Consider the following 27,517-nt stretch of genomic DNA (forward strand, 5'->3'; position numbering starts at 1 on the left):
TTTTGGTTCTTGCTTCCCAGACTCGCGCTCAGCAGAGCCCGGGGAGCTGAGAGGATGCAAACGGTGCTTAGCTGTGAGCTGACGGGAGCGGGCACGCCTGCTCCTCTGGATTACCTGTTGCTGGAGCTGCCACGTCTCTTGGGTCTGGAGTGCTGCTTGCTCTTACCACAAACATCTCATTTCCAGCATTTATTCCAGCTGCTGCTTTTTTGGTGGTGTGGAGGGAAGCTGATAGAGGAGGTAGGACCTTGTGCAGAGATGATTAGTGCTGTAGCTCATGTTCTTTTCCCTCGGAGCAGAAACTGCCTTTACACAGCACAATCTAATAATGAAAATAATTATAAATTACTCTGGGAAAGAGGACTGTGAACCTCACTGGATTTGGGGGCTTTATTATGTGGACATTTTCCAAAACACACATTTAATTGCCTTCTCTGGTGCACGCGAAAATTGTCTTCCAGTGTGTACAGGGAGGGGTGTTACACTAGAGTATGCTTGCCTGTGCTGTCAAGTGTAAACAGACCATTTCTGCACTAAAAATAACCTACCCTCTGAGTAACAGAGCAGCTGATCTCTGCAGCCCAGATGCAGGAGCTCAAAAGGGTTAGGTCACCTATTTTTCATTAACGGTGCTATTTAATTACAATTCCCCCAAGTTTGAGCCTTTGGAGATGTAAAACAAAGTGTGTAGTTGCCTTCCCTCCATCAAGAACTTGCTTCAGTGTGTTCTCACAACAGTACAGATATCAAAGACAATCTGTTAAGTAACTTTGATGTGAGGCTGCCTAACAACACAACACGCATTACCGGGGGGCTCTGCAGCGGCTTTTTGGGAAGAGAAAGATTTTTATCTCTTGTTTAAAATCACTCAACGCACTTAGGGGATTAATCAGTCTGGCCTGTGCTAACCTTTTCCTCCCTTGGCTCTCCAGGCACCTTGTAGATGCTAGTAATTTAAGTACAACAGTCCTTCAGGGAGAGTAATTATCTACTCTGTGGAGGAGGAGGAGGAGGAATCAAAGCCTGGAGATGCAAGGGAGACGGCAGAGCGAGCCCGTGGCGGAGCCGGTGGTGGTCTGCTGCTCTGCCTGCCAGGGCAGCTCTACGTCTGGACTGGATTTGCATTCCCATTCAGCCTGGGAGGCCTGTATTGGCATCTGTCAGATGGCGTTTGCATTAGACACATCCTTTTTCTGAGGCTCTATTATTGGCACGTCCTGTAATAGCAAAGCTTCACTTCCTCTTGCTGAGCTGGGCAGAAGGAGCTCGTCTTGGGTCTGGATCCAGAGCAGAGATCACACTTTGCTGCTGTCCATCCAAACGTGGTGTAAAGAGGGGAAAGGCTGCAAGATTTTTTTATTTGTTCATCCTGATCTCATATGTGAACCATTCCATTCCCTTTATTAATGTTCTGTCTAGGTTTTCTATGAATAATTAAGATCCTAATTTGCCAGAAGAATTAGATCTCTCAAGGTACGTGCAATCAGTAGCATTTCTCCTCCAGCAAGGAAGCCACTGTTATTTAGTTGCTGACAGTAATTGTTATTGTGAGACAGAAGCAAACATTAAAACCGCAGCCCTGCCACTCAGCGCTGCCTTTTGCAACACAAGAGTTTCTCCTTTTGAAGGAAGAAAAGCATAAACAGGGAAGGGGCGAGGGTTGGAAAGCGCGTGGTGGGGACGCGTTAGAGTGCTGCTGTTCTGAAACATAATTGAAGTCCTTTTGAAATGCTCGCCAGAGTGGGGCAGATGGAATTAGTGCTTTGCTGCTGTACCGTCTACAGTAGGGTTGTCTCATTGCTCACCACAGATTTAGGGCATTTGTGGAAATAGCAGGTGATGAATGGGTTTTCATTAGTTTAGAAGAGGGGAAGACTGCAACAGAAAGTGCCTCCCAGAACCATCCATCACACTGCCCTGCGATGCCTCAATAAAAGACTTTTAACAGAACAGATCTCATCAAAAAGCCACTATTCAGATTATTCTGGCAAGGAAAAGAATTGCAACCAGCACTCGTGGGGAAGAGCGTAAAGGAAAATGGCCTCTGTTCCTGGTTCCTGACAATGGAAGAGCAAAGGAGCACAGCCAGAACCGGGAGGAGCTGGCAGAGGGACGCACAGCCAACGCAGGCAAAGCGCCGCTGGCCTCGAGGTGCCGCAGCGTGGGGTGCAGGGACCCAGGCACCAGCACCCTGCCAGGGCCAGGGCAGCACCGAGGGCAAAGCTCCCAGAGCCTGACAGCACCTTTTGTTTGCAATGACCAGGCTGCTCAGAAGGTTCAGTGAATGGGCCCCCTTTGTTCTGAGGGCAGAAGCATTGATTTCACAAGAGCTGAGTGGAAGAATTTGCTCTTCACAGTAGGACTGGGGGCAATACTTCCCCCACCAGACAGAAAGAGGGTCACACCTCCTCAGGGTATCAGATATTGGGCTGCTGAGTCTCCAGGGGAGGCACTAGTTGAGGTTCCCTGCACGACCAGCGCAGAGCACCTGTCCCATGGGTACCCCGGTTCCCTCCCCGCAGCCTGAGCTCAGCAGCACTCTCAGCACTGATTTTACACACCATAACGATGGGGGAAGAGACCTGCACACACCTTGTGTGCAGCCACACACGGGCTTTGGCTTTACGTGGGTCACGAGGATAAGCAGCAGCCTAGAATTTGTGCTTTTTCATAGCACTGGGGTTTTTTCTTATGGCATTTTTTAAACAGAGTCTGGCCCCAGCTGACTCTCAGCCTTACACAAAGAGGTTGACGTTGTGTGGAACAAGGAGAGCTTCCTGCAGGACATCAGTGGAAGGTTAGCTGCAGATTTCTTGTATTTGTGACTCATTGCAGGACTTGTAGATCTTCTTGCACTCAACCTAGACTGTCAATGGGTCATTTGTCTTTGCTGTAGGTCTAACTGGAGTTCTCCAGCGTTGCTAGGTTGTGCTTTGAGGATGTAAAATCCGTAAGGGATAAGAAGAGGGTGAAAAAGTTGGGTCTCACACCGTTCTGCTGCCTGACTCAGGCCAGAGCAGGTCCGGGGGAGAGCAGCGGGCAGCACGGTGCTCTGTGACGCCGTCGGAGCTGCTGTCTGAGCTGAGCACCACGCTGCAGCTTGCGGCCACCGAGAGAGTCCTGCTGGGCTGCCCAGCAGCTTGACTCGGGCCCTCCCTCTCACTTCTTGGGAAGGGTGGGAGCGTGGCCTCTCGTGGGAGAGGCGACTCACCAAGCGTAGCCCACAGGCATCTGGTCAGCCCCCAACAACGAGCAACGAGGCACTGGCCAAGCCGCTGGGCTCTGAAATGGCCACTGCCAGAATTTAAGGGTCCATACCCAGCTCCACCTTGTGGGTCGCAGCCACCGAAGAGAAGTGTGAGAGCACAGTAGTACAGAACACAAGAAACTCTTGCTCAACTTTCTCCCATACTCCCGAATCCCACCCTCCTCCTTCCAGTGACAGAGATGCAAACCAAACACACCTTTCTTGGAGCTGATCTCTATTTCAAAAGAAGGCTGCTCCTGCAGGAATAAAATAAGAACACTGGCACAGGGTGGTAAACAAATCCCTAGAAATTTTTGCCACCCAGTTACTTCCTTCCCTTCTTAAATACTTCGAAACAAACATTACTACAGTAGCTCCAGCTCCATACAGTTGTGAGAACGCTTCATGCAAAAAAAAAAAAAAGAAAAAAAGAAAAAAGTAAAACCCAACCAAAAAAACCCAACCCCAAAACAGAAAAGCTCTTCCTGGCTATGCAGGTCTGGAAATCTCCCCGTTTCCTCATCACTCCTGAGAAAGGGAAGGGCTTTGCCTAGACACAATCCAGCAGAGAGTCACCAGCAGTTCTCCACTCCAGCAGATTCCCAAGGTGCCAGACCCAAATCCTGCCCTGACTTGCAGGCAGCGCGTGGAAGCTGTGGGTTCCTGCCGTGGTCACTGGGCGAGCGAAGGGAGAGGCAGGCCCCGAGGAGCCACCCTGCCTCTCCCCAGCCCTGCCGAGGAGAGGGCGGCGTGTACCAGTTTCTGCAGACCCGTGGGACGTTCCCAGGATTACTGCTGTCTTTGCCTAATTTATAGCGGCAAAGAGGGCGATTAAACAACAACAAAAGCCAAATCCATCAACACCCTGTAAGGTTACTAACTACTTTACACAGACACTGCTTCATCATTCAGCACAGGGCTAAGCATGCTCCTAGGTAACTACGGGGGTGCAGTGGGTGCCATGGGGGGGACACAACTTCCCAGGTTTCTGTGGTGCCTCCCTCAGGCCTTGCTCAATTCCTGCTACTAGACAACATCTACAATAACTCACAAACTTCCCACAGGCCCCGCAGGGCACCGGTCCCAGCAAGCTCCAAACGCCTCCTGATCTCAGTTAACCTGGCCAGGCACGGCAAGCTGGGATCCGTCCCCTTCACAAGGAATACTGCTCAGCTGACACAGAACAGGGCATCTCTGTGGACTGTTTCCCAATAAAAATAAAAAAAACCAAGAGCAACTGTGATTTGCTCCATTTAATTTCAATTAACTGCGGCCCTTAGAGGCTGGGAGAGATGCCAATCTAGCAGTTTGTTGGCCATCCCCTCGGGGATGTCCCATTTCTCAAATGCCCCTTTCCCAACCAAGCCTCTACTCTTCTCAGCTTAAAGTTTTAACAAGTCATTAAATCCCACTGTGTTAAACTAATAACAGCTTTAAAACCTGCAGTTCTTCTTCCTCTGGAGGATGTGACTGAATAGTGGAAAGGACCCACAGCCAGGCAAGCACCCTTCTCTGCAGTGGGGACTCCTACCTCTGGAAGCTCTGACAGTGACCAGTATTACTGGATCCTGTTAGAAAGACACGATGTAGTTAGGGCTGGGGAAAAGAAAAGGGAGCAACTGTTGTCCTTGGTGTGCTAGAACTCCTCCCTCCCTAAGTGGGGAAACAGGCAGCTTATTTGCAAAAGGCAAGTGGTTTCCTAAAAAAACTACTGAAAAAAAAACCGTGAAGGCTGCTCAGCCCCTTCCCCTAGAAAACTGTAAAAACGTTGGAGACACGGAGTGGCAGCAGGGAGGCTGGGAGGCAGCTCGGGGACAGCTGCTGTCTCTGGACCACGCCACAGCCCCGGCAGGGTCCAGAGAGGTCTGGCTGCGACTTGCAGTGCTGCTCCCTGTAGAGGATTTGGGAGCTCAGGTCCTCCCTGCCCTCTGTCCGGGTGTTCAGTGGGCAGTGGGTGGCTGCGGCTGGTCTTCACACTGTCCAGGCAGCTGCTGGTATGTTGGTTTATCCTGCCCGAACAGAGCTCCAGGCTGTTCTTGCTGTCAGTGACCAGTCCCAGCTCGGGCTCCCCTCCTCCAGAGGTGTCTCCTCTGAGCGTGCTGCTGCTCAGTTGCTCTCTACCAGCTTGGCTAGTCCCTGCCGGATCTCACTGAGCTCAAATATCTTCACATCCATTATCTCTGCCACCTTGGTGACCTCATTCTGGATCTTCTCCCTCTCGGCCAAGGTCTCTGCCAGCGTCTGCTCAGCCAGGTGAAGGCGCCGCTCCAGCTCGGCGTTGCGTGCCTCCAGCTCCTGCCGAGGGACACCGGTGCGGTGAGCGCCGACACTGCTGCCCCTTATCTCCACAAACCAGCCCTGCTTGCACCCAGCTCCAGGCCACCCGCACCCAGCCAGCCCGGGGCTCTACCACACCCTTCACCAAGGGATCGCCCTATCTTGAGCCACAGCACCCTGGCACGCACACGTGTGTGTTCCCCAGAGGTGTGTAAATGCAGATCTGCCCCCCCCCCCCCCCGCCTCGCATCTCCAGGTCTGATGGTGTTTGGAGATATTCTTCTGCCTTGAAAGCCAGTGCCTGGGTATGGGGCTGAGTCCCAGAGCAGATCCCCCTGTTCTGTAGCTCAGAGGTAAACACAGGCAGGCTGTGTCCCCAGAGACTGCACAACAGATCCTGCTTCCATCTGTGTCCTTGCCCTGAGGTGCAGAGCAGCTTGCATCCCTCCTGCCAGCCAGACTGAGTCAGAGCTCCCCTCCCCAGCCATCCCTGGCCATCAGCGAGCTAAGCAGGACTTCTGAGAGATGGAGGGTCACGGGACATCATGGGTCCGGCTGCAGCCCCATGTCAGGGGCTATGGCAAGCACTGGAGGAGAGTACGTGAAGGCTGGGTTTGCTATTGCCTGCTGATCGTGCCCCATGTCACCTCTCTGCGGGATACAGGGAGCATGGAAGAAGGCAGAGACAGGCAAGGACCTGTTCCCATCATGCAGAGGCAGACAGGCATGGCAGCTCTGCAGCATTCACTCTTTGGCTCAGAGGGGAAACGGGGACAGATCTCTCTACTCTGAGCGCAGAGGTGTCCCAGATCTGCCATCCTTACCTGCAGCTTCTGCAGCGTCTCCTCCCGCTCGCCCTCTGCTTCCCATCGGCCACACTTCTGGCTCTTTAGCATCTGAATCTCCTAAAACACAAAGGAGGAAGAGCATCATGTCAGACCCACTCCTGTCCCAGTGAGGCAGCTCCCACCACGTACCCCAACCAAGGCCCCTTCAATCTCTCCAAGGATCACATAACCACACTCAGCTCCGAATTTTAACACGTCCCTTTCCAACCTTTTACTTCTGCTGTACCTGCTGCCTCCCCTCTAAGCCATCAGCCCCTCATCAAGATGACGGGCTGAGTGCCAGCAAGGTTCAGTGGTCTCTGCACCTGCCCCCTGCTGCATCCTCACTCAAGATCAGATCCCAAACTCTTAGGGCCAGGATCTCTTCTCCCTAAGGATCAGGAACCCCAAAACACTTGCCAGCCCCAAAACACCTCTCTGCTTCAATCCTCGCTTTGCAGCTCCAACCCCCCACCCTGCTGAGGCACGGCCCCCAGAGCCTGCAGCTGTGTAAATCGGAGCGATTCTCTCCACATCTCCCTTCTTTCACAGCCTCTGTAATTAAAACTCGGCTTTAAATCATTCATTTAAATGCAGTGAAAGCGAGAAGCAATTACTACACTAGAGGCTAACTGCAGCTGCAGACGGCTGAGAGGGGAAGGGGTAAGACACAGCCCTGTCGTTTGTGCAGTGGCTGAGACTCTCCACTCAAGGCTGTTTGCACAGAAAACTCCCAGCACTGGACTCACACTCAGCTTTTGCCTCTCTGGGGAGGGGAGACCACTGAGGGGGCTGCGCTGCCTCACAGAGGCTCTGGGCTTCCACAGGCAGCACCTGCAATGGCATGAGGCCCTCTGATCTCATACGAGCTGGAATGACAGACAGGACCTTGGTGACCGACAGGCCAAACAGCTTCAGCTTTGTGGCGTTTTACCTCGTCTTTAGCCTTGATCAGTAGTTCCAGCTCCTCCAGGGTTTGGCTCAGCTCCTCCTTGTTGTTCTCGCTGGAGGAATCGTGAGCCCCCTGCGACTCCAGTTCTGCTACCTGCATGGAAGCAAGCCCAGGAAGGTGTGCTCAGAGGTACAGAAATGTCCTGACACCTTATCACCCACAGTCGTTCTGTCACCCTTTGGCTTCCTTGTAAACCCAGCTGGGCTTACCACAGGGCTGCAGCTCCCATCCTGGGGCTGTCAGGAAAAAATTCTCTCCTGCTCTGCCTAGATCACACAGGTCTAGAGGCTCTCTCTCTGCTTTGTCCTGCACTTCCAGCAAAGCCTGCCTGGTGGCCACCAAGCACATGAGCCTACAACCCAAAGCCATGGCAAGATCCAGCTCCGTTTACATCCCTGGGCCGAGACTGCCAAGGGCAAGGGAGTTACTGCAGCTCAGCCACAGCAGAGCTGGGAGGAAGGCTCTGCCCAAGCGTACTCCCCATTCCTGAAAAATTCAGCCCAGTGGCTTATTCATGAGGAGGATTGGTTTTTAAAAGCCCACCAGAAGGTCTGCAGCAGCTGTTGCTGGGGCCCAAGCTCTCCCAGGGCCTGCACTGAGCTCTCCACGTGCAGCTCCCGTGATGGGCACCCTCACACCCACAGGACTCGGACCCACGAGCAGGGCAGCTGGGTGACACTGGCTGGATTTGGCCTCCCCCAGGTCCATATACACGGTGGTTGTGAGCCATCAGGCTCCCGGGGTCATGGCCAGAATCAGCCACTTCTGCTCCCGAAATGCTCTGGTTTAGGGACAATAATCTAGACGTTTCACTGTATTACAGTTTCTTCTGTGATTCTGCAAAGTCCCCAGTGGCTGCCCTTCACCCAAGGCTCACAGAATCCTCACTCCTAGCTCCCAGCTGTGAAACAGCCCCCAGAGAGCTGAGTATGCCCAGAGCAACAGCAGGGAAAAGGCAGCTCGGTCCAGCCCACCCCAAAACCACACACATACACACGGACAGCCGAGTTCCCTGCTGTACCTAGGGCAGGCTCCTGCTGCAGAGGAGAAAATTTGTTCTGTGCAGCTCTTTTGCCACCTGACTCCAGCACTGAGAATTAGCAACGGGCACAGGGAATCCTGCGGGACGGCTGCTTACGGCACAGACTGGCCACACAACAGCCATCAAGTGGCAACAGCTGTTAATTGCTATAAGTCCCTGCTGTCTTTTGAATGAGCTCTCTAGGAGTGAAATGGCTTTACGCCTTCTCCAAGGGCTCCAGAGTCCTTTCCCAGCCAAACCCCAACTCTCCTAAAACCCTTTCCCAAGTACTCCGCAGTTCCTCCCTCTCAACAAACCCAACCGTGTGACTGTCACCCCTCTGCCCAGACACACAGAGGCCTCCTCAGTTGATCTGTGACCTCTCTGACATCACGTAGGTCAAAAGATCCTATTATTCCAACCGAACAAGGGCTTGTTTGTTCTGTGCCACCCGGGTTTCATGATGTCGCAGCTTGGATTGGAGCTAATTATAGCAGACAGAGCAATCTTCATCCTTCCTGTCAGCAGCCAGAAGATTGCCCTGATGCCCAGCTCAGGGCGGGCACAGACCTTACTCAGTGTCGCTGGCAGCTGGGAACTACCCTCAGAAAATCTGAGGGGAAGCTGAAATCCTTTGATTTTGTCCTCTGTTTTCCTCCCTTTACCCAGAGGGACTCTGCACACTCCCAACTTGCTCTGCAGAAAACAGGAGCTCTCGTGAGGGCTCCCTAGTTATGTGGCTTTATTCCCTGACATGTTTTCCCTGCCAGGCTCATGCAGCATCCTGGATTTCCATCCCATCTCCTGCTGACACCCATGGAAACTGATGGGAGAATGGGGTCAAGGGCACCATCTGGCTCTGGGACGGGGCTTCCTCTGACCTGCTCTGCAAGGGCCCTCCTGTGCTCACCCGCTGCCGCAGCGTTTCCGTCTCCTCCTGATAAGCAGCCAGCTGCTTCTTCCACTGGTCCACGTTGGCGTTGGCTTCATGGAGAGCAGCCACAAGCTTGTTGTTGTTGTCCTGGAGGCTGAAGAATTCAGCCTCCCACTGGACCTCACTCACAGACCTGTGTGAGGGAACAGGGGAAGTGTTCAGGAGAGCACAAGAGAGTCTCAGCGTGGAGGTTTCTTACCCCAGTGCTAACACGTACTGAAACAATGTCCTTGGAAGTGCTCCCTGCTCCTCCACAGTCTTCTATTCAGCTTTCATATTGCTTCCCAAATTTAAATGCTTCTTCCAGCCCTGAGTCTGCATCCCTTTCCTTTATCCCTGGATAATATTGACTTTGAAGCCATGTGTGCTTGCTTGAAACTGCAGAAACCACACTGTGAGATTAATGGGGTGGGGGGCTGGGGGATACAACTACTATAAAGGAGCTTTTCATTGTGGGACTGTGAACCCATTTTTAAAATCCTTGTTAGATTCAAGTTTGCTTTGAATAAAACCCTACCACCCCAGACTCAGGAGAAGGTAGCAAAAGACACTCGCTTTTGATTTAAAAATATTCTAAGTGTTCAGCTGGGAGCTCAACAGGAGCCACACAGCAGAATCCAGCCCAGAGTCTTTTGAACAGACAAAGAGCGGAAGCAGCAGGGACTTTGCTGGAACCATCAGGGGAATTAACACAAATGCAGCCCTGGGCCAGCTGGAAGTGTGAACATCTTCTGGTAACACAAACTACTGATCTGTAGATAACTGGCATCAACTCATCCCTGCTGCGGGCACAAAGCATTCTCCTCCCCACACCATCTGAGCAGCGGATTCACCTCCAGGCTGGACTCGCCTTCTACTGGGGAAGAGGGGAAATTGGTACGGTGGAGGGTTTGAGCAGCATCAGACATGGAGCACTACTCAGCTACCCAGAGAAGTAGCATTTGGGATGACAGGGACATGTACCAAATCCTGCCAGAACAGACAGTTTAGGGGTCAGGAGCAGAGAGCACTTGTGGCAGCCTCACCCTTCTGAAAGCATCTTCTTCAGCCGTTCCTTCTCTGTTGTTATCTCAACATCAGCACTTTGGCTCCGGAATAGTTTATCTTCTCCTGGTCCATTGGAGCTGATGATGGGGCTGGGAAGTACCTGGGGGATGAGGAAGAGGTGGTTAGCACACGGCAGCAAAGACAGGCCATGTGGCCACAAGGTCTTGGCCCGGGGTCACAGGGCTAGTTCTCAGTCCCTGCACTCTGGCGAGAAACACGGGCTTTCTCTCCTAACCCTTAGGCAGTGATGTGCTTGTCGAGGGGTGGCAAAGACCCTCGTGTGTGGCTCAGCAGCACCAGTCACGGCACAGCGATGACTCTGGAAGCCACGGGCACACAGGGCTTTCTCCTGGGTACGTAGGTTAGTGCTTAGCTCTTCCAGCAGCTGTCCCGCTGCCACGTCCTCCCCTTCCCTGTCTCCATGCCACGCTGGGGCAGCGATCCCAGCGCACAGACACCCCGAGCAGGTGGGCTCACAGCTTGCACACACCAGATATTCCTCCCTCCCAATTTGAGGTACCGAATTCTCTGGCTCTCAACCTCCCCTTGACAAATGCCAGCGATGCTACAGCCTGTAACCCGAGTCCCGGGGCTGTGCACAACACTCGGAGCTGCTCAAGCTGGCCGTTTCAGGGTTTTGCTGAATTCTTAATAGGATTTTCTTGCTGGTTCTCAGAGAAGTGGAAAGCCTTGATAAACTCTAAACACAGACCTGCCAGGCCACCTGGGTTCAGCCACAAGCCCAACTTCTGCATCTGGAATTAAGACACGAGGTGCCACTGGGACAGTGTTTCTTGGGCTCAAGGGAGGGAAAGTCAGCTGTTGCTCAGATGACAGTGGCACCCACTTTCCAAAGATGTTGGAGAAGAAACTCACAGCCCCTGCACCAAAGTATACCCTTCTCTATAGCTTCGTATTCCTGCGCACATCAGAGCTAGCAGAGACAAACAATTCACCCTGGCAGGCTGGGGGGAACTGACAGTGGAGCAGAGATGGATATGCAGAAGCCAAGGCAGACTTTACATCCTCCAGCCCCTCCAGGAGGTCCTCTCTGCACGGTCTCCTCTCCCAGCAGGGAAGAAGCATGGCACTGACAGAGCAAACTGAGCTATAAAAAGATGCTCGGAGCACTGAGTCTCTGGGATCCTATGTTGGGGGCTGTGAGACCAGGTGGCTGGTGAGCCTGCTGGAGTTCTTCAGTAGCCCTCAAATGCCTGCAGTAAGGACAGCCACCTGCTTTCAGAGTCGGCTGACATCTATAAATAGAGCCAAGGGGGCCACGGGATGTACTGAACACTCGCTTCAGGAAGCCTTCCAGCAAGTGACTGGGGAGTGGGAGCTGCAAAACCTGCAACAACCCTGCCTCACCTTTAGCACAGGGTGAGGAAACTGAGACAGGGAAGGGGCAGAAACCCCCGTGAGTCCAACTGAAACTGGTAACTAGTTTAAGACGCTCCACAATGTTTTGGTGCTTACATTACCCTCAGGGATATATTCTGTGATGGGGATTGGCCTAAAAGGTACTAGAGTACAGAAGAGAGCAGCTGTCCTGGGAATTCCCCAGCTCAGAAAATCTGAAGTTTAAGTGATCTAGTGCAGATGCAGAAAATGAGGGAGCCCTGATATAATTTCAGGAGACAGATCCGCTCTCTGCTCACTTGCAAACAGAAACACAATCAATTATTCAAGGGTAAAACTCATGTTTGAAGCTCTACTAATGCAGAGACTGGGAATCAGCAGTGGGAGAAGGGCTGGTGGGCTGATGGGCAAGCAGGCTGGGGGCAGCAGGAATTGCGGGACAAGCTCTGCAGGCCCGCACGGCAGGGGACACAGGGACACTGCCTGTCACTGTGCCTGCACGCCGGCTGTGGGCAGGGGCTGTGGGTACGAGACAGGCTGAATGGGGAGCGAATGGGGGTTCACATGGTGCAGTTTTAGTGCTGCTGAGTCAGGCAAGAAGAACAAACAGCCTTTGGCCATTTCCCTGATCCGTGTTTAACCTTCACCTTCTGACCCCCTCATCCCTTCTGCGGCAAGCTGCCATCACAGCACAGGGGAGATGAACATGTCCTGTTGTGGCACCTGATGAGTTCTACCTGGTGTAAACAGGATAAGAGGGTGTATCCCTGCTCCCAGCCTCCCTCTCCTGACCAGAGGAGCTAGATAGAGGCCACAGCTGGTCATGAATCTGTTTTGGATAACTATTACTGACCAGAGTTTTTTACCTAAAACTTTCATTCTGCTACGAATGCTCTACTCTACTCCCTTCTTCATTTGCAACCCACACATAGGCTGGGGCTTAGCATTAGCAGGAGCCTAAAGCTAGGCAGATCTTCCCCATTTTTGCACCCTACATGACATTGCTAGTCTCTGCAGAGCCACCACCTCCACCTCCCCCTCTTTTCCCTGCAGGCCAAGGTACTGTTCACCCTCCCTCCTCCTCTGCTGCCACTCCATCTGTCCTCAGCCCAGAGAACACAGCGTCCTCCATCCTACAGCTCCTACGGCCAGGAGCTCTGGGAAATGCGGAGCCACCTCTGGAGTGCACTGTTTGGGAGGGCAGCTTCACCATCAGCACTGAACTGCTTCACCATGGGAAAACACAGGGTAAAGTTCTCCACAGCTTGTCCCCTCCCCTCCTGCCCACTGCTGCTGGAGTTGGTGTAACTATACAGGGAGAAAGGCAACAACTGCAACGCCTGCGAGAATGATCTGTGATGGGCTTAACCTTTCTGGATGGGTCTCCTGGGGGAAAGAATGAAAGACTGCCTGTGTGCAGGGGAAACTTCCCAAAGGGGGTGTGATTTCTACTCTCAAGAGCACAGCTTCTTTCCCACAGTGGAAATATGACAAAAACAGAAGATGTCTTGCCAGGGCTCCTCAGTCACCAGCTCTAAGAAATTCCTTTGTCTTTCCACGGGCCCCCAAGGACAGCACCATCACCTATCAGAGACACTTCGAGAAGAAGCCTCTGCAGCCCCAGAAGAGGAAGAAAAATGGTTGGAAATGCCACATGTCTTCCTTCCTATAATCTTGAACCAGGTAGCACCCATTCCTGCAGGCTACTTGCCTGTTATTGTCACACTGAGCCCAGGGAGAGCCAGCAGCTCCAAAGAAAAAAAAGAAACACAACAAAAAAAACAACAAACCAAAAAATCCCATCCACCACAACAAACCCACACCTCCAGCGTGGCTTTATAAGACAGTAAATGGTTTTGATAGTTTTAACTGGCACAGAGGGAGGAGTGTGAACCTTCCCAGGAGCTCCACTTAAACAATGATTAGTGAAATCTACTTTGTGTGTTTCAACAGTGACCTCAAGGCCACAGGTGTCATCAAAACATGAAGCTCCAACCTCAGTGTCTGGCAAGAAAGCTCTCAGAGAGAAGAGGATGACAGCAAGAAGTTACTAGCGGAGACCAGAACAGTGGCCATTTTCCTCAGCTGTCATTGCTCTGCAGCGAGCTTTACTCAGGCCTCTGTCCAAGCATTACCTGGTGAGATGTGATATTCAGGGCAGGATTGGTCAGCTCTGTTTTATCCTGGGACTTCTCCCTCGCCAAACGGGCTGCTTCTTTCACTTCCTGGAATTTCTCTGCAAACTAGAGGGGAGCAAAAAAGTCACTCCAGTGCTATGCTGAAATGCAGAACAAACTAGAATAGATGCCTGGGTTACTCCCCCCTTTATTCAAGATGATTTTTAATTTATTTTCAGCTAACAAAAATAATTCAGGGAATAGCCCCTTCCTGCCCCTGCCCGTGATTCTGGCACTCAGGGCTGCGGGGTCAGCTAAATAGCAACAACAGAAATTGAGCCTGAAGTCCTAATTCAATTTGTGATGCTCAAAACGCTGGAAATATTAAAGCTCTTCCTAGCATCTTTGCATCTTACATTAGATTTTAGCACAGTGCGAACAGCATTACATCAGGTTCCTCAAGTCTCCAGAGGCTGCTCTGCCCTTCAGGGTTTCAGGGACACCCCCCCTGCTAGCAGCCGGTTTCTGCCAGCACCTGCAGCATTACCTGGGAGAGATGTTGCTCTGAAGCAAAGCCCAACCCATACACTGTGTTGGCTCGGCTGTCTGCCCATTGTCCAAACTTCTGGGATGTCTTTGTGAAGGTCATGTTGGGGGTAATAGTGCTGTTGATGATTGCCTGTAGAGAGAGGCAACAATGAGAGTCTGAGAAAACTCCAGCCTGCTGCCCTGGGCTGGTGGTGTGGGATTGATCACACTAATCCCTGTGTACTCTAGGAGCTAGGGGTAAAAAAGTCTGGTTTTTAATCTATAAAACAACAGTTCAGGCTTTTGGTGACCAAAAGTCTTTGTAGTCTGGCTACGTGTCAGGAACAAATCTCAATCATCTTGTCTTCTGAAAAAGAAGCAAAAAAAAAAAAAAAAAAAGCCTCAGTATCATCAGCTTCCTCCGTTGCTGGAGAAGAAGATAAGAGCCAGTATGTCTCTGGGGACTTAAAAACTTTCTGATGTTCTCCATTTTCATGGCAAGTAAGAAAAAAAAAAAAAAAAAAAAAAAGGTTTAAACAGCAGTCAGGACTGCTATTATGAAACACTCTCTATGGTTGGGGTAGCAACAAAAGAAATTGCTTGGGAAAAACGGTGCATCTCTGTCACTGGAAGTCTTCAAGAAGGAGTCAGGAAAATGCCTGTCAAGAACAGTTTAGTTGATTGTATTTTGTGGAAGCGACTGTACGGACTACTTCTGAGTGTCCCTCAACCTCTGCCTGTCGTTTTGTTGTATCTACAGGGGTTGGCTTTATCCCGGGATGAAGGCTCTCAGAAGCTTGTGTTTTTGTATGCGCAGGGGGCGAGAGGAGCGTGGGGCAGGGAGGGACAACATCTGACCCTAGGGCACATATTTCATCAGCACAAATTCGAGTGTCTAACACTAAATACACTTGAGCACGGAGGCAGCATTTTACCTTCCATTCCCTGCAGTGAAGATGCCAGAGTGCCCACGCTGAGAACAGACCAACTTGACAGCAAAACCATCAACAGCAGAACAGATTTGGGCTGGAGCAAAGCCTGCTGCCAAGCTGTGCGAGGCTGTCAGCGAAGGCCCCCTACCTTGGTGCCCCCCACGCTGATGATCCGGTACACGTTGCGCGTGGCATCGTAGAAATAGGAGACAGTCAAAGCGTGCTTGCTGGCGGGGATCCAGTTCCGTTTGGTGGCAGGGTCGATCTGGAAAACATGGGCCCTCGTGCTGAAGATCGGCTGCTCCCTGCAAGAGAGATGAACAGGGCTGTCAGGGCAGAGGGGAAGCTGAGCAACGGGGGAAGCACACCGACTTCCTGACGCTTGGGTTGCGTGATGCACCGCCGGCAGCACTTCTGCTCTTCGCCTCCTCTGCAGGGATGTGAGGCAGGAGGTGCTCAGCACCGCAGCCCCCAAGGACGCAGCGTCTCCCAGGCAGGAACCCTTTGCTGAGCCTCTGGGCAGGGAGTTGCAGCTCCCCACTGTCCGGGCTGGTATCACCCAGTGTCCCTTCTTATGAGGGGAGTCACAAACCAAGTTCTTCATTATTCCTGCGAGTTGCTTTTCCAAGACCTCTGGGCTTCTCTGTGCTCCCTACAGGAGCCTTCCACACTCTGGGAACTCTCCTAAAACCCATTTCAGAAGTTGGGGGACCACCGGCTGATGGCCCTGCAAAGCAAAAGCTCACAGCTGTTTATGCTCCTATTTGCCCACCATCCAGGCAGCTTCAACAACAGCAGCTTTCGCTGCACACTAGTGACCTTGGGTCTATGAAAATACCCTTGGCCCAATAATAAAGCTACCAGAAGGTGTTTAACTACTGATACAGGTTTTTACCTTCCTCTAAGAGCTTCTCTGTCCTCCTCTGCAATCTTCAGACGTTTCCAAAGACCACAGCCTGGTCATTCCAGCAGTAACAGGCTGTGCCCTCAGGTTAGTAGATCTTATATGTACGTTCACCACGGACGGGCACAAAACTTGTAAGCAGAAGCACAAATAGGACACGACAATCTCACGTTTGGGGCACACCTGATGGTCCTTCACAACACGGCCAGTGTGGCAGAGTTATGCTAATGATTAGGGGTTATATTATTTTTAGCCTGACGAAGCTTTCTTTCACCATCCCTCAGCACCTTGGTGGTCAGTTCGTGGCAGCTCCACTAGGTATAATACGGAGAAATCATATTTGTATTTCATAGGATATCTCCAGGTCGGAGCTCTAGGGGAATGGATGGATGGATGGATGGAGGATGTGTTTGGGATGTGAGCACAAAAACCACCTTCCCCTCAGCACAGCTCTTCCTCCCTTGACTCACGCTTGGGAAGCGCATCCTGCAGCGAGAGGTCACATCGCAGGATTAAAAGCAAGTCACTTAACAATGAATTAAAGGAAGCACTTCACCACACAATGTGCAGCTGCTGCAAGAAAGCACTGAACCCAGTACTGTGCGGCTTTTGTAACCAGTAATATCTGAGCTGAAATAAGAAGTTGAATCTCAGGCATCAGGATGTAACGAGTGTTGCAGGAGGCAGGAAGAAATGTTTCCATGACACAACAGTCCAGGTGCATCAGGGCTTGGGGTCTTCGTTAGACTTTGGTTAAAACCCGAGGCACTGGCCATAGCCACACTCCTTACCCAAACCGAGTGAAATCTGAGGTGACTGGAAACATCCCCCACCGCCGTGACAGCTGCAATCAAGGCACAGTCACAAGCCTGCGACATGCAAGCTCCCCAAATCCAGACATTTATATTTCCTCCCCATTCCAAGCCCTCCCAGCTGCAAAGAGCAGACCTTCCCATCAATCCAAAGACAAATGTACCTGGTTCTTTCTGAACTCATCACCAAACCGTAGGAAAGAGATAAAATACTCCCTGCTACCTCCCAGTTTCAAGTCTTGTGCCCTGGTTACAGCCCTGACTCGGATCTCTTGTGACTGCGTAAGGGTCTAAACCAGCCCCTTGTCTGCATCTTCTCTGGCTGGTTTTATTCGGCCACAGTCTGTTTTTGGAATGAGATTCAAATTTTCTAGGCTCCGCTAACAAATACTAAATTTTACATGAATCACGACTTATCCTTTGAGACACCACCTCTACACTGTAGGGAAAAACTAATGTTTCCACAGCTTAAACCCTGAGTCCTGGGCTAGTGTCAGAAAGAACAGAGGAAGGACATTACCTAGTTGTTGACATTTGTTAGTAAGAAGGGCAAGACAGACTACAGGCCAGTGGAGTTAGTATGCGTCTCTCCTCCAACAGCTTCCTTCTCTGGTCTCCTAGCTGGGCTGAGGCTCCTTTTTGGTTTTGCCTCCACAGTAATTCATTTCCTACCAATGGAAAAGTCAGCTGTTATTTATCACACAGAGCACAGAGAGAGTGTTCAACCAGGCAGCGTTTAGGGGTTTCATTTGTCCCAAACTCACAAAGCTTGTAATTTGTAATGATTTCTCATCACTGAACAAGTTTTCTTCCCTGTCACGGGAGATAATTGGGTGAGCTGTGTAACTGGAGTAAATCCCTTTGGCAGCAGGCTGTTGGGAGAGGGCCACAGAGGAGCCTGGAAGGCTCTCGTGTTTCCAGTCACAGACACGTGATGCTGGCTGCGTGATGGAAAACCCTCCTCAGAGATCACCCCGCACAGGCACAGCGGCTATTCCTGTGCTGACTATTCATCAGTCAGGTCTGCACCCAGAGACAACGGAAACCATCCTGCTGACTGCAGCAGGTTTTGGACCAAGTGATGTCTCAGGCAGCCCCCTGCCACGCACCCTGACGTTCCCAGCAATAACCTTTCTCTGCCCGCAGGGACAGGGCTTGCAGCTGCACCGGGGGATTCACCCACCACGTGCAGTCCCTGCCCCGTGCTCCACAGAGCCCAGCACAACCCCAGATCCCAGGCTCCAGCAGTGAGGAGCCCCTGGGGCTGCCCTGTGCTGTCTCTCCGTGCCGTGAGACAGCTGGTGCTATTCATTTGCTTTGTAAATGAGTCTCCCCAGTAAATGGCCCCCACCCTGCTCCCCCCCCCTAGCAACTGTGAGCGAATATCTCAAAAATGGAGCAAAAGGGTAAGAAAGTGAATTTGCATCATGAAGGATGCCTGTAGAAGGGGTAGAGAGCCCAGATGTCCCAGTCTCTCCGCTAAGTCTGCCTTCAAGCAGGTCGGCTGAGACCATCTTAATACTTGGAAAACCCCATTGCCTTCCTACTGATTGCTCCAAGACAGGAGAGACCACTCAGATGTCGACTGTCCTGTAATTACAGTGTCACTAACCACAAAAGTCAGCATTACCTTCCTTCTGAGCACCAGGAGTAGAAAATAAAGCACCACTGGAAGGCCTGTCAGACAGAAAAGCCCATCTTCACAGGGGTTAGCTTATGCTTTTTCTACTCACATGAGGCTGGCTTGGCTGCTCCCTCGCCCAACACACAGCCCCCGGGCATGCCTGTGCTTTTTCTGGTCTCAGATACACCAAAAGATGCAGCGCTGATGGTCTTGATGGGAAAGGCTGCTCTCCTTTTTTGTGCCTTCACGTAATCACTCCTGTCTCGACATGACTCTCCTCATGCATTTGTTCGTGCCTTATGGTCTTCCCTGGAGCAACAAAACTTCATGCTGTCTGGCAGAGGTCTATCCCTCCCAGTTAAAAATGTCGAAGTCTCGACTCTCCGAGCAGGCCCGCTGCCAGTTACACCAGATGTGCTTTGCTTCCAACAGATAGCAAACTGGCAGCAACAGCGGCAGGGCTTGTCAGCAACTTCACCTGCCTGCCTGGTGCCAAGGAAGGAACTCCTGCACCCACCGCCCTCTGAGGGAAACAAAACACGCAGAATCTCCCGAAATTATCTTTCACGTCTCCCCTTTCCTCACTGCAAAAGGGAACGGTTGCTGCCAACCTGCACATCCCTAATAATGGCGCCCGGAGATTGCTTTATGAGGCCAGCACATTACTGCCTTCTCACAACTACCTGAGTAGAGTGCCAGCCTGGCGTGGGGACAGTGCTTTCTAGGAAGCAGTTGCTTAATCTCTGTAGGTAATGCTCAAGGAGAGCTTTGTGCTATGCCTGGGAACAGCACAGAAATGTTCATGCTCCCTTTGCAGTGTTTGTGCAGGGGGGAAAAAAAAATAAATGTTTGTTTTAAATCCAGCAAACGGTACAATTTGTATCCAGCTAGTACAAGAATTTAATTGTCAAGGATACTGGCTAGCCTGCAGACCTGCCTTTCTGTACTTGCTTGTCTGACAAGGTTAAAGCAAACACTACAAAACAAAAGCTCTCCTAGAGTCTAAGTGGTGAAGCACACACACACACAAAATCATTCAGAAAGAGTAGGCAGCAATGCAAACCAAGAAAGAAGAAAAGCCAGAAAGTCTGCAAATCTAGGGACACATCTCTAAGCAGTCACACATGGCTTATTAAATGGAAAAATGGCTCTGCCTCACCCTTCCTATAATTCCTCAGCAGCAGAGAACCACGCAGGGTTTGACAGAGCTCGGCACAAACTCAGTGGATTCGCAAGGTGGGGACACAGGCAGGACTGGGGGCACTGGCGTCCGCGCTGAGGGAAGCTCAGAGCTGGAAAAGCACAAAGTGCCAGCAGCCAGATCCAACACGAGTGAGCACCCGTCTGCATTCAGCTTGCTTCTGGCCAAGCTGCTGACCTCTTGTTTCTAAACCCACTATAAAGCATTTAAAAATAGTCCTGAAAGTGCCCAGGATTCAAACTGTCATGTTCTCCCTCCCGCTACAGCCCTCTTTCCCCCCGTATTTTAAGTGTATATGCTGGATCCACCACACATCCCTAAACGCTGACACTTCTTTTCCTGCTCCCAGCTGGGAGTCCCCATAACAATACAGACACAGCAGTGAAAAGGGCATGTGTAAATAAAACCACTTACATCCCTCCAGGGCTGTTCTTCGCAGATAATTAAGAAAAACCAAAGCAAATGACTGAAAGGACAAAGATCTGGCTGAGACACAGACATGATCAGCAAGTGCCTGATGGCAACTGGAAAGGATCCAGGTTTCATCGCTGCCAGCATTTGTTCCCAGCCCAGGGGGGAAGGGCAAAATTCAATATCCCATGTCCCGCTGATAGTTTAAAAATGACCTGTCCCCAATGAATGTTCCCTAACGCTCCAGCGGCAGGCTTCCAGCTACCACGGAAAACCAAACAGCTAAAAATGAAACGAAGAGATGATCTGACTGATCTAGCTAATTCCTAATGTGTTCTTCGTATCAGCAAAGCACCTGGCTCCAGGATGCTGCCCAAGTGAAGACCCAACTGCCTCCTCTGCGGCTTCTCCTTACAGAGAGGCCGGAGGGAGGTCACAGGGTGTTCGGGGAGGACACGTGAATACAGGGTGCGGATCAATCATTTCCAATTTGCTCACTGACTGGAGTCTCTGACTCAGTGGTCATTAAGACAACATGTAAAAGTGCACGCTGGTCTCATTCCCACTTTGGTTCTTATATTATGCCTCTCTCTAGAGCATCCAAATTGATTTCTTAATGAATAGCTGCTTATTTCACCACTGCCAGGAGAGCAAATCGTTATTTGTCCTCTTAATTCATGGTCTCAGCAGAGCAGCAATGGACTGAGCAGGCCAAAGGGTCCCAGTTCGCTGAGGCTGGATGAGGGGCAGCGTCAGGTTAGGACACACGGACACGCTGCCAGGACCCCGGAGGAGAAGCACGCCCTGCAAGCACTGCCCTGTGCCAAGGAGGTACAGATGGCATCAGTTCAGTGCCCTGCACCAGTGCCACATTTCACCTAGCAGGGGAACGGTGGCCATAAAAGGTGTCAAAGTCTGGAGAGGACTAACACCAGCGCTGCCCTCTCTATTCTCTGTAATCCAAACACGTATGTCACTGGATGCACGGACTGTCCTTGAGCGTCCTGTCTGGATGTGGGCTCTACCCTCCTCTTTACAGGCACGTGCGCCTCTTCCCAAGTGGGATCTTCTAAAATAACCCAGTGCTGCTGCAGAGAGAACGCAACAGAAAGGGAGATGGGCCACCTCCCTGAGAGGCCTCTCCAAAGAGGGACGGCAGCACCTCCCGTTTAGGGGTCAGCACCAGTGCTAGGATCGTCCCGTGACACACCTGCCGCGGATGGTACCTCCACAGGCACCTAGCCCAGACCCACACGGCCGCAGTAGGACAATGCCCAAGCTGAAGCCGAGCTGCTGGGAGCTGGGCTCGCCAGCCCTGCCTCAGAGCGCAGCTCGCACAGAGGGTTCAACACACACATTACCTGCTTTGAGCAAGCCACCTTTAATCCCTCCGCTAGGTATGTCTTTAATTGGAGCATTTCAGAGAGTTCTCTCTCTAATCCTCACCAGAAAAATACTCTCAAACCTGCAGACGGGTCTAATAGCAGAACAGAAGGAAAAACGTGAAGAGATTTTTGGTTTAAGGCACAGAAGTCACAGACAGAGCTGGGAACGGAGCACGTTTCCCACTGCATCCTCCAGCCTCCTGCCACAAGGTAACAGCATAGAATCCTATAAAAAAAACAAATCCCATTTTAAGGAATAGACCAGGACAGAGCTTTTTTTTTTTTTTTTTTTTTTTTTTAAAGAGCTGTTCAGCAAAACATTTCTGTCTAAATGTCAGTAGCACTGTGGCAGCTCCAGTGTGTTTCACTGCATGCTCACTCCCCTCCTCTCTTTGCTCCACCCCAACTTCAGCTGCCTGTTGGGGTCTTTACACCTCAGAGAAACTGTGTTTTATTGCTTCTACTGACTCAAGGTATTTCCAATGCAAACAGCACCGCTTTGGGAAAATCCCATTTGACAGCGACAGGCTCTCTCTCTCTTCAGCAGGTTTCTAAACCTAAAGGGTCACTGCTAAAAAGCAGCCCTCCTTCCTGCCTGACCTCTTCGAAAGGGGGAGAGGAAGAAATCAGGTTTTTATTGTTTGCTTTAGATTTTTTTTAATTGCATCCAGCGATGTCTTTGCTCGATAGCTTCTCCACTGGCTGTGGGGAGGGGTCTATTTCTGACTGCACAGCTGCATTAGATTTACGCTTTGTCCTTGTTCTTCTCCGATCTTCTGTGCAATCTGGAAGATTTTTCCCACTGAGATCCTCTTACTTTTTTGTTCTCGGTAATTCTCACCTCACAATCCTGTCTGCCTGCCTGTGACATGGCCATTTAGTTAACTGAATTACTTATCACATCCTGCTGACCTGCCTCCACCCTTTGCTGCATGACCAGACAGAAGAAACCTTATGTTTGTTGTGGAGAGGGAAGCTTTGCGAGTCACCGTTCCCCAAAATTTATATTAATGTTTCTGTCCTCTTTTCAGTTCCAAAGTGAGGTGTGCGACAAAACAGCAGGATTCAAACCTAGACACAAGTACAGAGTTTTAAGAAAGATTTGGTGGGTGAGCCTGAGTTCAAAGCGCTCCAGACACACAAATACTGAATAGGTCTGAGGTTTAGAATAAAGTCTTTTAGCCACTTAAGGCAGCAGCTGGAATGTGCTGGGGAGGCTGAGCTCGGTTCTCATTAACTACGTTCGCCCTGGTGCTCCTGGATGGGGTTCAGTCAAGGGCATCTCTAGGAAGTCCACGTGCTGTTCCCCAGCCTGCACCTCCTCTCACTCACTGCAGTTTCTCTTTGCAGGGATATTCATTTACTTGTCAGAGAAAGGAGCCTCTCTGCTCTTGGACGCAGAGAGGATATCACTTCAAATACCTCGCTCTGCATCTAGGCAGTCTGCGGTCCCTCTTCATCTAAAAACCAAACAAAAAATGCCTTGCAAGAAATCACAAAGTACTCGACCAGCAGAATCGTTTGTTTCTGCGGATCAAGCGCAGAACAGTACTCAGGGGCAGGGAAGGGCTTTGGGGCACGACGGTCCTGCTGACAGCGCTGGGACACCTTCAGAGCGCAGAGACCTACCAACAAGTTTTTGCACCGTGGCTGAGCTCAACGTGCAGCCACAGCGAGCCAGGCCCCAAAAAGAGGTCATCTTCTGCTGAAGGCCCATCGCCAGCCACAGCGGGAGGTAAGGAACTCCCGGCAGCTGCGGCGGGAACTTCGCAATTCTCACTGCCATCTTCCCAAAAGTCCCTTCCCTCCGCAAGGTCTGGTTTGCTGGACGGGTGTTCGCAGGGGGCAGCCTGTGCAGAGCAGAAGGGGGTACGTGAGAGCACGCGAGCACGAAAGCTATGTGGCTCAGCTCTGGCACCCGGCCCACCGCCACGCTGAGTCAGCTGGGAGGCCGTGCTGGGTGCGTCAGGGCCAGGGCTCTCCCTTCTGTCGGATCACCGGCCAGAGCACTCGGCTGTGAGAAACCCTGCAAAGCAGCACTGCCCAGGATGATTTCAGGCAGGGAGTTAGCCAGGGCAGATGGGGGTGGGGAGAATGTGTTTCAGACAGCGCCCAGTTTTTCAAAAGGTAGAACTGGAGCACAGAGAGGGCCTGAGAACCGATCTCCTCCTCCTCCACTGCTGTCTGTCTTTGTTTCCTTTTATCTTCCCTCAGCAGCTTGAATAGCTGCTGACTGTATGTCAGTGCTGTTTGGGGAAGGAGTGGGGGTTAGCAACAGTCATCTCTTTCCCTTTGCATTTCTCCCCAAAGTCTAAGCCTTCCTCTGAGCCAGGGAAGGGGTGTAACTCACTCCAGAGCCTATGGACCCCACTGCGTCACTGTAAATGGGTGCAGAGAGTGTGACTGATATTGCCGACCAGGATTTGGGCACCAGCCCCCAGGACACGGACACACGGAACCGCAAAACTGCTTTGGGAACAAAGTTTGGGAGGGCCAACTCCCAGCCCTTTGTTCTAACTACCAGGCAGGTTTTCAAGCCCTCTCAGCTGCAGCTTCCCTTTCATTCTGTGCTGCACAACGTGACCTTGGGGAAAATGCATAGATGCTGCAGGGGTCCAGATGGGATTGAAGGAGGCCAGATTTCTACCCAAGAGCCACAGAGGGAAGGTGGAGCAGTACAGCTCCAGCAATGGGAGCTGGCATGGGGCTGCTTTCCCTTCTGCCTCCCCCAGCTCCTCAGAGATTACCCAGCAGGGTTTAGCACAGGAATGAAAAGCAGCTGCCTCACGGCCTGTCTGCAGATAAAGGGCAGCAAAGGAATCCTGGCTGAATACGCTCCTGTTGGATCAGCGCGGGGAACTGCGACAGGCATGCAAGGTCAGGCACAGACAAGGGATCAAGGGCATCTAAAGACACAACACAGCTGAGAGAGATTTCTCTTCCTTTGGAAACCAGTCTCCATCTACAGAGCATCTTGGCTGCTGAACACTATGCTGCTGGGTGTCTACAACACAATCTGGGCATTCATCTTCCCGGGACAACCGTTACTTCTGCTGCTAAACTTCAGCAGCTCTTTCTTTTGAGACACACAGGCCGTTGCTGGAAGTCTGGACAGCAATTGAAAGTTAAAAAACCCAGCAGAGCCAGACTGCAGCTAAGTGATTCTTTATACATTCCAGAAAACATGTCCAGTAATAATAAGAACCAGAGAAGTGGAGATACACGCACATTTCAAAATGCTCCATGCCTCTCTATCCTCATTCTAAGCTACAGGAGCCGTAGCACTTCTAGGCACAGATGCCTGCTCAGCTTTACTAGGAAAAACTCCCCAAGATCTGCTGCTATTTTTGACCTGCCCTTGCCAGTCTTCCAAAAGCACAGCCAGCAGCCTCTCTGACAAGGACAGCTCAAACGGCCTGTTTAGCAGGGGTCAGGGGGATGACAGCAAAGGTAAGAGTGGGCGAATTAGTTTGCTTAATATACGGGACAAGCAGGTAAATTCTATCCTGCTCAAATGAGAAGCCAGTAATTTGCATCCACCTGTATTTATATTTGACAATGCTATCAGCAAAGTCAGAGAAATCTAAGCGTCCACTGAAAACTAAGCTAGGACCCAACTAAATTCACTTCCCTCAGGTTCGAGTGTTATTTACAACTGTCCTCTTCAGAGAGAAAGCACTAATGCATTATCTACAGCACAGTGGGTACAAGAGTCCACAGAGAATTTATCCATGAAAACCAGAACATGATGTTACAAAGAAATCTAATATGGAGCAATGAAACCAGAATTCCTGCTTTAAAAATAAGTTAACTAAACTCAGCTGCCAGAACATAAAGGGTGACGTGCTTTTAATCTCTTTTGTATCCAGAGTAATCTAAATGCTGCTGAAAGCTACTCAATATCCCCATGTGATCAACGTACAAGAAAAAAAAAAAAAAAAGACAGTTTTATCGTTTTATCTCAGGACTTAAGTGGAAATAAGGAATTTTGGGTGGAAACACTATCTCTGGTTTAACAATAATTTTGCTGCTACTATGGCTTTATTAGTTTTGCTAACCAATATAATTATACAGTGAGGTCTGAGCAGATGGAGATGGTGACACCATCTCAACATCTTCCATGGAAGCTGGCAACCCTCTAAAGAAATTACGTAGCTCCTGGGTGTACCTGTGGGTAGGTCCAGGAAGGATTCATCCACAAACTCCAATAAAGTGCTAGTCCCAAGGTATCTGCTTGTCAAACTCTTCTTGGCAATTCTAGAAGTTCTACAGTAACTTTGTGGATGACAGGAAAAGTTATAGGAAAATAGGGACACTTTCTGATTTCACCTGGATCAGCACGTACTCTGCCAACTTCAAAGGATCTATGCCAGACTCACGCTGCTGTCACTTTTGATTCTTCACCTCCACCTTTTGTGCCTCTTGAATCTGTGTTTGTTCAATCATTTTATCTAGGGTAGTCCAAGAGGAAAATTAGCAAAAGGAAAACAAGCCCCTAAGAATGTTATTTATGTCTCTTACACTGTCAAACCACAGGTTTGGAGGGAGTTGATCAAACAGGCCTCCCACAGACCCACTGTGCTTTCAGTCACAGAGTTTATTGCACAAGAAACTCACAACACGTCAGGTCCTTAAAGTTACATGATTGAGACTTATAACTAGGACATAAACTAAATACCAGACTAAGCTCCTGTTTCCATGCCAAAATCCACTGCCACATCCATGCAGCATTATTTCACTCTTGAAAAATCTGAGGGGGATCATAAACGAAATCATCAGGGATTTTCAATCAGCTATTTATCCATTTAGAAATGCAAACAGGATCCATTTTACTGCACGCCAAAGTCACAGCAGCCAAATAAAACCCCTAATTTCTAACTTCTGGAAAAGTTTGTGAACACAACCCTACTCCAGTCCTCCCACCCAGCCTCCCAGTTTGAATTTCATACAACATACAGATCACTAGAGGCTTCCCTTACATGCGAGTTTATTGCAGAGACTTGCAATTATCTACTTTCCAACCCATAAAATAAAAGGCAAGTCTAAACTTTAAACGTTGCGATGTAGACAAAACGCAATTTAAACCCTTCATTTCTTTTGTCATTACCTTAAAAATAGCTGAGCGGCCATGAATAATAAAAGCAATTCAAGTCTCACCCCATCTCTGCCGGGTGTCAGCTTCTTTCTCTCCCGTCCTTTCTTCTGCTGCCTGAGATTCTCTCCACGTTTTGATTTATTTCTCCCTTCCTCTTTCTTTCTGTCTTTCTCCGGATCCGGATGCTCTTTAAATTTCCTCCGGAATTTCACTTGGAAATCTTGCTAGTTGCGCTGGTGGCTCCGAACACCCCGTAATCCCCGAGGGTGCGGGGCAGGGAGGGCAGGGGCCGCCCGGACCCCCCCGCCCTGCGGCCGCCCGGACCCAGCCCCAGCCCCAGCCCCAGCCCGGAGCGCTCGGCGGGGAAGTTCGGCGGCGCCCCCCCGGCCGCAGTGCCCGGCGGTTCCCCCTCCCCGGCTCCCAGGACCCCTCCTTCCCTTCAGCATGGGAGGGGGCAGCAGGATTAGCCGGTGCTTTCGCAAGCCCTCTCAGACAAAGCCGGCTGCTGCTCCGGCAGCCCCGCAAGTTTCCCCCCCGCAGCCCAAGAAGTGCAGCCGCCCTCCGGATCGCGATTTCTTTGTTCCTTCTCCTTTTTTTTTTTTTTTTTTTTCTTCCCCCCCTCTTCCCTATCCGCTTCCTCCCTCTACCAACTGCCCCATCTCGGTCACATTTCTCCGCTGCTTCTCCCGACTTTATTCCCGGGGCCGGGGCCGGCTCGGCGGCTCCACCTGCCGGGCAGAGCCCGCCCTGCGCCGCCGCCCGCGGGCCCCCGCCCGCCGCCCCCGGGGCCCGGCCGGGGCTCCCGGCAGCTCCCGGCGCTGCGCTGGGACCGTCCTGGGCGCTG

At 51.1% G+C, this 27,517-nt stretch overlaps 1 protein-coding gene across 3 annotated transcripts; it reads right to left on the minus strand.

Moving 5' to 3' along the window:
- Positions 1-381: 381 nt before the first annotated feature.
- On the minus strand, positions 382-27,282 carry HOMER3 (homer scaffold protein 3). Of its 3 annotated transcripts, XM_074927966.1 has the most exons (10): positions 26,736-27,282; positions 17,478-17,625; positions 15,390-15,546; positions 14,329-14,460; positions 13,800-13,907; positions 10,284-10,405; positions 9,235-9,391; positions 7,286-7,396; positions 6,349-6,429; positions 382-5,542 (listed from the first exon to the last, which is right to left on the minus strand). In XM_074927966.1, the coding sequence occupies exons 2-10, from the start codon at positions 17,489-17,491 to the stop codon at positions 5,354-5,356; spliced, it is 1,071 nt and encodes a 356-aa protein (XP_074784067.1). In that variant the 5' UTR covers positions 17,492-17,625; positions 26,736-27,282; the 3' UTR covers positions 382-5,353. The 3 variants fall into 3 exon arrangements, with proteins under 3 accessions (XP_074784067.1, XP_074784065.1, XP_074784068.1); XM_074927964.1 differs by lacking the exon at positions 17,478-17,625 and having other exon boundaries at positions 26,686-27,282; XM_074927967.1 differs by lacking the exon at positions 17,478-17,625 and having other exon boundaries at positions 26,736-27,281.
- Positions 27,283-27,517: the final 235 nt, after the last annotated feature.

Source organism: Athene noctua, chromosome 27 (genome assembly GCF_965140245.1).
Source record: "Athene noctua chromosome 27, bAthNoc1.hap1.1, whole genome shotgun sequence".
Taxonomy (NCBI): domain Eukaryota; kingdom Metazoa; phylum Chordata; class Aves; order Strigiformes; family Strigidae; genus Athene; species Athene noctua.